At 45.0% G+C, this 11,944-nt stretch overlaps 1 protein-coding gene across 2 annotated transcripts in view; it reads right to left on the bottom strand.

The window, feature by feature from the left end:
* Positions 1 to 359: 359 nt before the first annotated feature.
* Positions 360 to 11,944, bottom strand: part of LOC121305263 — a 12,067-nt gene continuing 482 nt past the window's right edge. Inside the window, exons 2-11 of one of the 2 annotated variants that reach the window (XM_041236826.1) lie at positions 10,222 to 10,436; positions 8,601 to 8,699; positions 7,130 to 7,231; positions 5,866 to 5,976; positions 5,074 to 5,194; positions 3,568 to 4,621; positions 3,417 to 3,487; positions 2,986 to 3,068; positions 1,150 to 1,254; positions 360 to 483 (exon numbers count right to left, since the gene is read on the bottom strand). In XM_041236826.1, the coding sequence (XP_041092760.1) occupies positions 433 to 483; positions 1,150 to 1,254; positions 2,986 to 3,068; positions 3,417 to 3,487; positions 3,568 to 4,621; positions 5,074 to 5,194; positions 5,866 to 5,976; positions 7,130 to 7,231; positions 8,601 to 8,699; positions 10,222 to 10,436 (2,012 nt within the window). In that variant the 3' untranslated portion in view covers positions 360 to 432. Of the gene's footprint in view, positions 484 to 1,149; positions 1,255 to 2,985; positions 3,145 to 3,416; positions 3,488 to 3,567; positions 4,622 to 5,073; positions 5,195 to 5,865; positions 5,977 to 7,129; positions 7,232 to 8,600; positions 8,700 to 10,221; positions 10,437 to 11,944 lie in introns of those variants that run through there. The other variant, XM_041236827.1, reaches the window with a different exon arrangement.

Below are 11,944 nucleotides of genomic sequence, written 5' to 3' on the forward strand. Positions count from 1 at the left end.
TTACTGTAGAAATCAGGGAACCTTTATGAGTTTAAAAGAAAAAAAAAAACTATTATCAGTTCCTATTTAAAATCAATTCCTAATTCCTGTTCCATTTTTATCAGTTTCAACACACCACTGATAGCGAGACTGCGCAGGGCGCCATTCTGATAAAACGAAGCAAAGCACAAAACAAAAGACCTTCACTGAAGAAGACACTGTTTGTTTGTCAATTAAAATAGGCTTGAATAAAATAAGAACCTGTCAGAACTGCCCCTGAGCTCGGACAACGACATTTCAGAGAACTTCTAAATAAAATAATTTCCATTTCATAATATATATATATATATATATATATATATATATATATATATATATATTATATAATATATATATATATATATATATATATATAGTTCACATCAGCCTCCGAGGAGAGTCGATAATCTGCTTTCAATCTTCAGAATGAAACTCTCTCTCTGTCCGTAGCTTTGCAGGGCGGAGCTGAGGAGACAAAATGGGAAATCGCATTGAAAGACCGTTCCAGGGCGACACAAAGTATTCTGGGAAGGCTGTCCTCCACAGCACGCGTGTCACACGCTAGAGGACGTTTCCCTGCCGTGTCTTTACTGGACATGCGAGCTGACCGCTTGAAAATATTTGTTTGCATGCAATTGGAAGATAGCCGCATAGATATTGTGTATTATATATTAATATATAGACTCTCTCTAGCAGTATCATAGATATTGTGTATTATATATTAATATATAGACTCTCTCTAGCAGTATCATAGATATTGTATATTATATATTAATATATAGACTCTCTCTAGCAGTATCATAGATATTGTGTATTATATATTAATATATAGACTCTCTCTAGCAGTATCATAGATATTGTGTATTATATATTAATATATAGACTCTCTCTAGCAGTATCATAGATATTGTGTATTATATATTAATATATAGACTCTCTCTAGCATATCATAGATATTGTGTATTATATATTAATATATAGACTCTCTCTAGCAGTATCATAGATATTGTGGATTATATATTAATATATAGACTCTCTCTGGCAGTATCATAGATATTGTGTATTATATATTAATATATAGAGTCTCTCTAGCAGGAGGTGAATGGGGGGGCTGTTTTAACGGGTGCGCACCTCTTCCCGGGGGAGGGGGTGGGCGCGCTTGACTGGTCTCAGGAACTCTCTCAGCGTGGGGATGAAGGTGTTGTACTTCGTCCTGTAGTATTTCTTCATGAAGAGCTGAAAGGAGGACCGAGGGGTAATTTCAGCTCTGCTGTGATCAGTGCTCAGGTAAAGAGTACTGTAGCAACAAATTAACAGCAACTGCAGCTCTGCCATGAGAGAGACAGAGAGAGAGAGACACACACACGCGCACGCACGCACACATTGCGTGGTGTGACAGCCCACAGAGACTGACCTGAGGGACAAGCTTTCGTAGCAAAACAAATTAACAGGGGCGACTGTGGAGTCTCTCGCTCACATGAGAGTGACTCTATGTGTGACAATGAGAGAGATCACCCTCTTGTACGCGTCCCGCTAGTATTTCTTTTTTCTCTGACGAGAGAAACGCCACACGAGGACCCACACAGAGGAGACCCACACACACGCACACACGCACACACACACTGACAAAGAGACACGCCCACAGAGACACACAGAGAGCGACACACGAGACACACGCACATACACACACACACAGCCTGCGTGAGGGTGTGGGTCTGTGCAACGCAGCAGAGACACTCTGATGGGTCAAAGTGAACTATGTGTGTAGAAGCGAGTGTGTGTCACAGAGAGTCTGCTCACACAGTGCCTGTCTCTGTGAGGGTGGCCCCACACACACACACACAGAGAGACACACACACGCGCACGCACGCACACACACACACTGACAAAGAGACACGCCCACAGAGACACACAGAGAGACACACACACACACACACACACACTGACAAAGCACGACACACACACACGCACGCACGCACACACACACTGACAAAGAGACACGCCCACAGAGACACACAGAGAGCGAGAGAGAGACACAGAGATACACACAGAGAGACACACACACACACACTGAGTGTGTTTCACGCGACACACAGAGCGCTCAAAGAGACTGCCCTCTGTGGTGAGAGTGCACACAGAGAGTGCACGGGTGACTGTGTCTCTGTGTGGACAAAGAGACTCTCGCCCACAGTGTACACACACAGAGAGCACATAACAGTGTGTGAGAGCACAACAACAGTGAGACACGCCTCTGTATGGTGACTGTTTCAATCTGTTGAGCGCACACACACACTGACAAAGAGACACGCCCACAGAGACACACAGAGAGACACACAGAGACACACACACGCACACACACACACAGCACACACACGCACACAGAGACACACACACACACACACGCGCACGCACACAGAGACATACACACTGACAAAGAGACACGCCCACAGAGACACACAGAGAGCGAGAGAGAGACACAGAGATACACACAGAGAGACACACACACACGCGCACGCACGCACACACACACTGACAAAGAGACACGCCCACAGAGACACACAGAGAGCGAGAGAGAGACACAGAGATACACACAGAGAGACACACACACACGCGCACGCACACAGAGACATACACACACAGAGACACGCCCACAGAGACACAGAGAGCGAGAGAGAGACAGACACAGACACACACACTGAGAGAGCAGTGAGACTGACACTCTGAACACAAGAGAGGCGGATCTGTGACACACTGTCTCTGTATGCACACTGTTCTGACAAAGAGACACGTCACACAGAGACACATATCGGAGGGGAGAGGACACAGAGAAGAGAGACACACACACACACGCGCACGCACACAGAGACATACACACTGACAAAGAGACACGCCCACAGAGACACACAGAGAGCGAGAGAGAGACACAGAGATACACACTGAGAGAGAGACACACACACAGACTCTCACCCGGCCTTTGAAAGACTTGGTCTCTTCATCCTCGGAATCTAGGATGACATCATCGCCTGCGTCCAGTGGCGTGAGACTCAGAACTAGGAGGGGCAGGGGTAATTAAACATCTCCATTCATAACACTGCAATGCAACACTTAGGGGTGTCTGTCCATTTACTACAAAGAAAGAGAAAGAGGTAAAGAGAGAAAGAGATAGAGAGAAAGCAAAAGAGAAAGAAAGAGAGAGGGAAGGAGAAAGAGAAAGAAACCTATCTGACAGTCCAGTTTGTTTACATTCCCCCTCAAAGGAAGGCAGTTTTTTTTGTTTGTTTGTTTTAAAGCCGCAGGGACACAAGCTCCTCTCCTCCGAACTCTCCCAGCGCTATGTTATAAAAATCAAGGAGGGTTGTGATTTTCAGGGCAAATGAAAAGTAGGAACCTTTACTCACGTGGTTCGTGTTGCCGGGGTGACAGTACCAGCGGCACGCTTCCTGTCTCGCTGACAAAGTCGAAGCGGTTTCTTGAAAAAGAAACGAAAACATTAAAGAAGAACAAGAATAAAATAAATAAATAAATAACCTGTAGGAAACCGTCGCTCACTCTTTCTCGTCGCCACTTCCTGTTTCCCCGGGCGACGTCATCGTGGGGCGGGTCCTGCCGGGGGTCGCGGGGTCATCGCCCTGCTTCCACCTCCTGGGGTTCAACAATTCCGCTTCCTGCCCGTCCTTCCTCACTTCCTGCTGGGAGACGCCAGGAGGGGGCGGGGCTAGGAAATCCAGCCGGCGAATCACGACGGCGAGTTTTCTCCGGTGGCAGGAAGCGGTGGCGCGGGAGCGGAGAGACGGCGGGCTTTCCCGCTCCCCCGAGTCTCCGTCGGAATTCCGACCGCTGCGTTCAGCACGCCGGGAATGCCGCTCCCTCTCGCGGGAATTCACGCCACTTTTTTCCGGAGTCCGGCAAATCTGGGAACCTTTCCCCAAAGAATTCCGGGAGCTCCTTCGCAAATGCTGGGATTCGCGTTCGGAATTCCGCCGGGTTTCGGAATCCCGCCGGGTTCCGGAATCTTCGTGGGCCCACTCCGAATCCAAACGGGAATCGTCACCTAGTGAATTCGAACTTCGTCTGACCCTCTTGTGCGACTTATAAAACAAGCTGCACGGCACCGACCTCACTTCCTGTCCCTCCTCTTCCTGTCTGCCAGCCCCCTCCCCTTTTCCTGTCTGGGGCGTGTCTTTCTCTTCATGCCCCTCCCCTTTTCCACTCAAAGGAAGCCGTCTATTCCGGAGAGTTCTTTTAGTGTAAGTAAGTCCCTCCCCTTTGCCAACACACTGAAGCCCAACCCCCTTTTTCTTTGAGGGCGTGTCTTTACACACAGGCCCCTCCCTTTTGTCTCTACCAACCCTCTCTTTACCCTTTTGTGTCTCCCCACCCTCTCTCCTTGCAGTGGGTGTGTCTCTCTCTGCTGGCCACGCCCCCTCGGTCTGCTGATTGGCCCTTTTGGTGTGTTTTTCCGCACAGCATTTGCCACCCCTTTCCGATTGGTTATGCTGTTGCTGGGCGGATCTCAGAGTAAAAGCTTGTAATGCATTTGGGGAGTTCTGTAATGTGCAGAGTATGGAATCGAAGTCCCGGCTCTCTTCTGACTCCTGGTGGGCTGAAATAGCAAACGCAACAAGGATTCATTATTGCAACAATAACACAAGTTCTAATATCTCCGGTCCAGCCTGTCTCACATCAGTAAACAATGTCTTAGGCTGGCATTGCCCGCTGTGTGCTGGGCAGAGCCTGGCAGTGCTGGCGAGACCACACTGTATAACACTGATACAAAACCCTCTCTGGAAAATCCAGTTTGAACTTTAAAAAAAAAATAATATATATATATATATATATATATATATATATATATATATATATATATATATATATATATATATCAGAGTTTGGGCAGAAAAGTAACTGAAAACACAACCATTTCATACAGTATATAAAAAAAACACAAAAAACTGTTGAACTCAAATCTCCCATTGAACACCCAGGAAAGGCAATGGAAGAACACAGTCCGCCTCCACCATAGACAACGTAAAGAGTCCAAGGAAGACACAGTACCAGGGTCTCGGCGGTCCAAGACTCTGTGGTACTGCAGAAGCGCTTGTACTGCCTGGGGGTCCTTGCACTGCTGCAGTAATTCCTCCAATACACAGGGGGCGTCATTTACAGCAGACACAACCTGGGAGGAAACATAGAGAGAGGACACTTATAGCCTATACACATTCTCTCACCTCTTATTAGTTAACATGATCACTGGCCTCTCCCTTTAAAGGAGCACTGACCTAAAATCCATCCAATCACAGACAAAGACACACACACCAGGGCTGGAAATAACACTCCCGCTGCACAGCAGTGTGATCCAGTCCTGCTTTCACTAGGAGTTTAATAATCAGACTCCCGCTGCACAGCGGTGTGATCCAGTCCTGCTTTCACTAGGAGTTTAATAATCAGACTCCCGCTGCACAGCAGTGTGATCCAGTCCTGCTTTCACTAGGAGTTTAATAATCAGACTCCCGCTGCACAGCAGTGTGATCCAGTCCTGCTTTCACTAGGAGTTTAATAATCAGACTCCCGCTGCACAGCAGTGTGATCCAGTCCTGCTTTCACTAGGAGTTTAATAATCAGACTCCCGCTGCACAGCAGTGTGATCCAGTCCTGCTTTCACTAGGAGTTTAATAATCAGACTCCCGCTGCACAGCGGTGTGATCCAGTCCTGCTTTCACTAGGAGTTTAATAATCAGACTCCCGCTGCACAGCAGTGTGATCCAGTCCTGCTTTCACTAGGAGTTTAATAATCAGACTCCCGCTGCGCAGACACACACACACACACACACACACACACACACTGACCTGTTCGAAGTCGAGACTCTGTAACAGTTGATCCAGTCGCAGTAAGAACTCCCAGACCAGTTTCTCCAGCACCGACAAAAACTCGTCCCCGTATTCCAGTGAGAGAGTCTCCTGGAACCAGTACAGACAAAACCAGTTCCCAGCAATTCAATACAACAAACCAGTCACCAGCAACATTTTAAAACATTGTTTCAGGCACTGGTGAGGCTGACACGGATTCCTGGGTTACCGGGATGAGCTCTCCGCTGGAATCAGGCGTGAGGCTCACTGGAGCGGATCAGGGGGGCTGATTCACCGCTCAGAGCGAATTCAGAGACAGCTGCTTGGGATTCCAGCGGAGAGCTCCTCCCAGTAACCCTTGCGAGCCTCACCAGTGCCCGAAAACACGTTTTAAAATTGACAAACCCCTTTTGCACTAAAACCCGCGTTTCTGTCAAAACTGCACGTCTGAGTGTTGGGTAGCGATCGGAGGCGCGTGGCAGAGTACAAACATGCACTGCATTGTGGGATTGATGGCATCTGTTCCAGGTTTCTGATTGGCTCAGACTTCTGTCTCTTCTCTCCTTTAAGAATTCAGTTGAGACCCATTGAGCCTCTAAATTAAAATCCACAATATCTATGATACTGCTAGAGAGAGGCTATATATTAATATATAATCCACAACATCTACGATACTGCTAGAGAGAGGCTATATATTAATATATAATACACAATATCTATGATACTGCTAGAGAGAGTCTATATATTAATATATAATACACAATATCTATGATACTGCTAGAGAGAGTCTATATATTAATATATAATACACAATATCTATGATACTGCTAGAGAGAGTCTATATATTAATATATAATACACAATATCTATGATACTGCCAGAGAGAGTCTATATATTAATATATAATCCACAATATCTATGATACTGCTAGAGAGAGTCTATATATTAATATATAATCCACAATATCTATGATACTGCCAGAGAGAGTCTATATATTAATATATAATCCACAATATCTATGATACTGCTAGAGAGAGTCTATATATTAATATATAATACACAATATCTATGATACTGCTAGAGAGAGTCTATATATTAATATATAATCCACAATATCTATGATACTGCTAGAGAGAGTCTATATATTAATATATAATACACAATATCTATGATACTGCCAGAGAGAGGCTATATATTAATATATAATCCACAATATCTATGATACTGCTAGAGTATTAAATGCAAATTCATTTCACGGACACACCTGTAGGTACAGATTTCTGAGCGGTTTCTGTTTCAGCAGAGACTGCACGAGGATTCGGAAACTCTCCACAGATTTCTGAACCTTAACGACGTCTCTCTGTTTCTGCAAGAGAGAGACAGAAAATTCAGGTAAACAGACACCCGGGTTTACAATCAAAACTTCAGATACTTCTGATGCCATGGTAACCACAGCTCTGCCAAAAGTGTAGCATGTGGTGTGGTGGATATACTTCCGGAGGGCGTCGAAGTATCTCAGGTACTTTTCGACGACTGTAATGTTCACCACCCCCTCTATATAGAATGAACTCCCTCAGCTTCATAGAGTCCAGTGAAAGCTGCTGAATAATGTTCCCTTGTTAACATATTGAATTGCACCCCCTCTATATAGAATGAACTCCCTCAGCTTCATAGAGTCCAGTGAAAGCTGCTGAATAATGTTCCCTTGTTAACATATTGAATTGCACCCCCTCTATATAGAATGAACTCCCTCAGCTTCATAGAGTCCAGTGAAAGCTGCTGAATAATGTTCCCTTGTTCTCATATTGAATTGCACCCCCTCTATATAGAATGAACTCCCTCAGCTTCATAGAGTCCAGTGAAAGCTGCTGAATAATGTTCCCTTGTTAACATATTGAATTGCACCCCCTCTATATAGAATGAACTCCCTCAGCTTCATAGAGTCCAGTGAAAGCTGCTGAATAATGTTCCCTTGTTAACATATTGAATTGCACCCCCTCTATATAGAATGAACTCCCTCAGCTTCATAGAGTCCAGTGAAAGCTGCTGAATAATGTTCCCTTGTTCTCATATTGAATTGCACACCCCCTCTATATAGAATGAACTCCCTCAGCTTCATAGAGTCCAGTGAAAGCTGCTGAATAATGTTCCCTTGTTAACATATTGAATTGCACCCCCTCTATATAGAATGAACTCCCTCAGCTTCATAGAGTCCAGTGAAAGCTGCTGAATAATGTTCCCTTGTTAACATATTGAATTGCACCCCCTCTATATAGAATGAACTCCCTCAGCTTCATAGAGTCCAGTGAAAGCTGCTGAATAATGTTCCCTTGTTAACATATTGAATTGCACCCCCTCTATATAGAATGAACTCCCTCAGCTTCATAGAGTCCAGTGAAAGCTGCTGAATAATGTTCCCTTGTTAACATATTGAATTGCACCCCCTCTATATAGAATGAACTCCCTCAGCTTCATAGAGTCCAGTGAAAGCTGCTGAATAATGTTCCCTTGTTAACATATTGAATTGCACCCCCTCTATATAGAATGAACTCCCTCAGCTTCATAGAGTCCAGTGAAAGCTGCTGAATAATGTTCCCTTGTTAACATATTGAATTGCACCCCCTCTATATAGAATGAACCCCCTCAGCTTCATAGAGTCCAGTGAAAGCTGCTGAATAATGTTCCCTTGTTCTCATATTGAATTGCACGGCGCTCTGTAGTTTTCTCTGACTCACCGGCTGCATGTTTTTCGGTGAAGCTGGACAGACAAACTTTTCCAGTTCTGCTAAAATTTGCGTTGGATGCGACCGGTGGTCCAGCATCTCCATTATCATCTGCAACGACAAAGGGTGAACGATGACCACACCCTCTCAGCCAATAGGAAAGCGGCTGTCCAGGAGGGACAGTTAACAAATATCACATGTCATCCACTTAAACAAAATCGAGCCCCTTTCAACCCTTTAAGAGAAACGTACCGCAGCGTCCTTGCAACTGGACTTGAAAGAACAGCGTTGGGACTGTCACTGCGATCTCAGAGCACAATGCTGCCATAAATGAAATTTACCCCTGCTCTGCGGCACGCGGTCTGTGTGTCTCCCAATCTGTGTGTGTGTGTGTCTGTGTGTCTCCCGATCTGTGTGTGTGTGTGTGTCTGTGTGTCCCCGCTAGATAGACAAACACACCAGAGGGCTATTTACCACTGATGTCACACAGATCTCTTGTGTGTGGTCTCCGATCACACAGTGTGTGTGTGTCTGTGTGTCTCACGATCTGTGTGTGTGTGGTGTGTGTGGATCCCCGATCTATCTGTGTGTGTGTCACACACACCGAGACACACAGTTAGTGGCTAGATAGTGTATCCACCGATCACAGTGTGTGTATGTGGTGTGTTCCCGATCTGTGTGTGTGTGTGTGTGTATGTGTGTTCACATAGATGACTGTGTGTGTGTGTGTGTGTCTGTTGTGTGTGTGTGTCTGTGTGTGTGTCTGTGTGTCTCCCGATCTGTGTGTGTGTCTGTGTGTCTCCCGATCTGTCTGTGTGTGTCTGTGTGTCTCCCGATCTATCTGTGTGTGTGTCTGTGTGTCTCCCGATCTATCTGTGTGTGTGTCTGTGTGTCTCCCGATCTGTGTGAGTGTGTGTCTGTGTGTCCCCCGATCTGTGTGTGTGTCTCCCGATCTGTGTGTGTGTGTGTCTGTGTGTCTCCTGATCTATCTGTGTGTGTGTGTCTGTGTGTCTCCCGATCTGTGTGTGTCTGTGTGTCTCCCGATCCATCTATGTGTGTGTGTCTCCCGATCTATCTGTGTGTGTGTGTCTGTGTGTCTCCCGATCTGTGTGTGTGTCTGTGTGTCTCCCGATCTATCTGTGTGTGTGTGTGTGTCTCCCGATCTGTGTGTGTGTGTGTGTCTGTGTCTATATCTATATCTGTCTGTGTGTGTCTCTCTCTCTGTTTTTCTATCTACCTGTATCTGTCTGTGTGTTTGTCTATCTGTCTATCTATCTATATCTGTGTGTTTATCTATCTGCCTGTCTATCTATCTATCTATATCTACATATGTCTGTTTGTCTATCTGTCTCTCTCGCTATCATATCTACCTATGTGTGTGTGTGTTTATCTATCTGTCTGTCTCTCTTTCTCTCTCTCTATCTATCTATCTATATCTACCTATGTCTGTGTGTTGGTCTATCTATCTGTCTCTCTGCCTGTCTATCTATCTATGTGTCTGTTTGTCTACATATCTGTCTCTCTTTCTCGCTCTCTGTCTGTCTGTCTGTCTATCTGTGTGTTTGTCTACCTCTCTCTCTCTCTCTCTGTCTGTGTGTCTATCTGTCTGTGTGTTTGTCTGTCTGTCTCTTGCCTTCGCTCGTAGTCCCAGGATGATCTTGGCTCGATGTCTGTAGTTTAAAACCTCCGGCGCGAACTCGGTCACCATCTCCACAAACTCCACCACCTTCCCATAATGCTTGGCTTCCCTGCGGCTCACCACGCGCCACGTCGCTGCACAAAGCAGCCTGATGGGCGGGGCCAAGAGCCGGAGCGCAGCCAGAGAGAGGGAGGGGCGCACCGCCGCCGCTGAGAGAGAGAGAAAAAACAGTTCCTGTTAAAAACAGAATCCGACAACCCTCCCCCGTCCTCTATATAGAATGAACTCCCTCAGCTTCATAGAGTCCAGTGAAAGCTGCTGAATAATGTTCCCTTGTTAACATATTGAATTGCACCCCCTCTATATAGAATGAACTCCCTCAGCTTCATAGAGTCCAGTGAAAGCTGCTGAATAATGTTCCCTTGTTAACATATTGAATTGCACCCCCTCTATATAGAATGAACTCCCTCAGCTTCATAGAGTCCAGTGAAAGCTGCTGAATAATGTTCCCTTGTTAACATATTGAATTGCACCCCCTCTATATAGAATGAACTCCCTCAGCTTCATAGAGTCCAGTGAAAGCTGCTGAATAATGTTCCCTTGTTAACATATTGAATTGCACCCCCTCTATATAGAATGAACTCCCTCAGCTTCATAGAGTCCAGTGAAAGCTGCTGAATAATGTTCCCTTGTTAACATATTGAATTGCACCCCCTCTATATAGAATGAACTCCCTCAGCTTCATAGAGTCCAGTGAAAGCTGCTGAATAATGTTCCCTTGTTAACATATTGAATTGCACCCCCTCTATATAGAATGAACTCCCTCAGCTTCATAGAGTCCAGTGAAAGCTGCTGAATAATGTTCCCTTGTTAACATATTGAATTGCACCCCCTCTATATAGAATGAACTCACTCAGCTTCATAGAGTCCAGTGAAAGCTGCTGAATAATGTTCCCTTGTTAACATATTGAATTGCACCCCCTCTATATAGAATGAACTCCCTCAGCTTCATAGAGTCCAGTGAAAGCTGCTGAATAATGTTCCCTTGTTAACATATTGAATTGCACCCCCTCTATATAGAATGAACTCCCTCAGCTTCATAGAGTCCAGTGAAAGCTGCTGAATAATGTTCCCTTAACATATTGAATTGCACCCCCTCTATGTTAACATATTGAAGAGTGCACCCCCTCTATATAGAATGAACTCCCTCAGCTTCATAGAGTTCATAGATCCAGTGAAAGCTCGCTCCAGTATGAACAATTGTAGCCTAACTAACGGGGTTGCCGACATCTTAACTAATGGAGTGCAAGAATCTATCCATTTCACGACTTATTCATAGAGTCCAGTGAAAGTGCTGAATCTGAATAATGTTTCCTGGTAACTATAGTGAATTGCACCCCCTCTTCGACGAATGATAACTCCCTCAGCTTCATAGAGTCCAGTGGGGATAATGTTGAACAATAATGTTTCCTTGTTAACATATTGAATTGCACCCCCTCAATATAGAAAAATAATGTCCCCCGAACTATCATATGGAATTGCTATCCCCCTCATAACTTTTGATTACAGTCTTAAATAAAAGATCTAAAACTATGTTGATAACTATTTTAAAACGATGTCTCAATGCCAGCTGATGCAAAACGTTTGGCCACAACTGAGGCAGAATAAACAACGTGTTTACCAACACAACTCAAAACTGTTATTTATTTTTTTCTGA

Source organism: Polyodon spathula, chromosome 42, assembly GCF_017654505.1.
Source record: "Polyodon spathula isolate WHYD16114869_AA chromosome 42, ASM1765450v1, whole genome shotgun sequence".
NCBI classification, from domain to species: Eukaryota; Metazoa; Chordata; class Actinopteri; order Acipenseriformes; family Polyodontidae; genus Polyodon; species Polyodon spathula.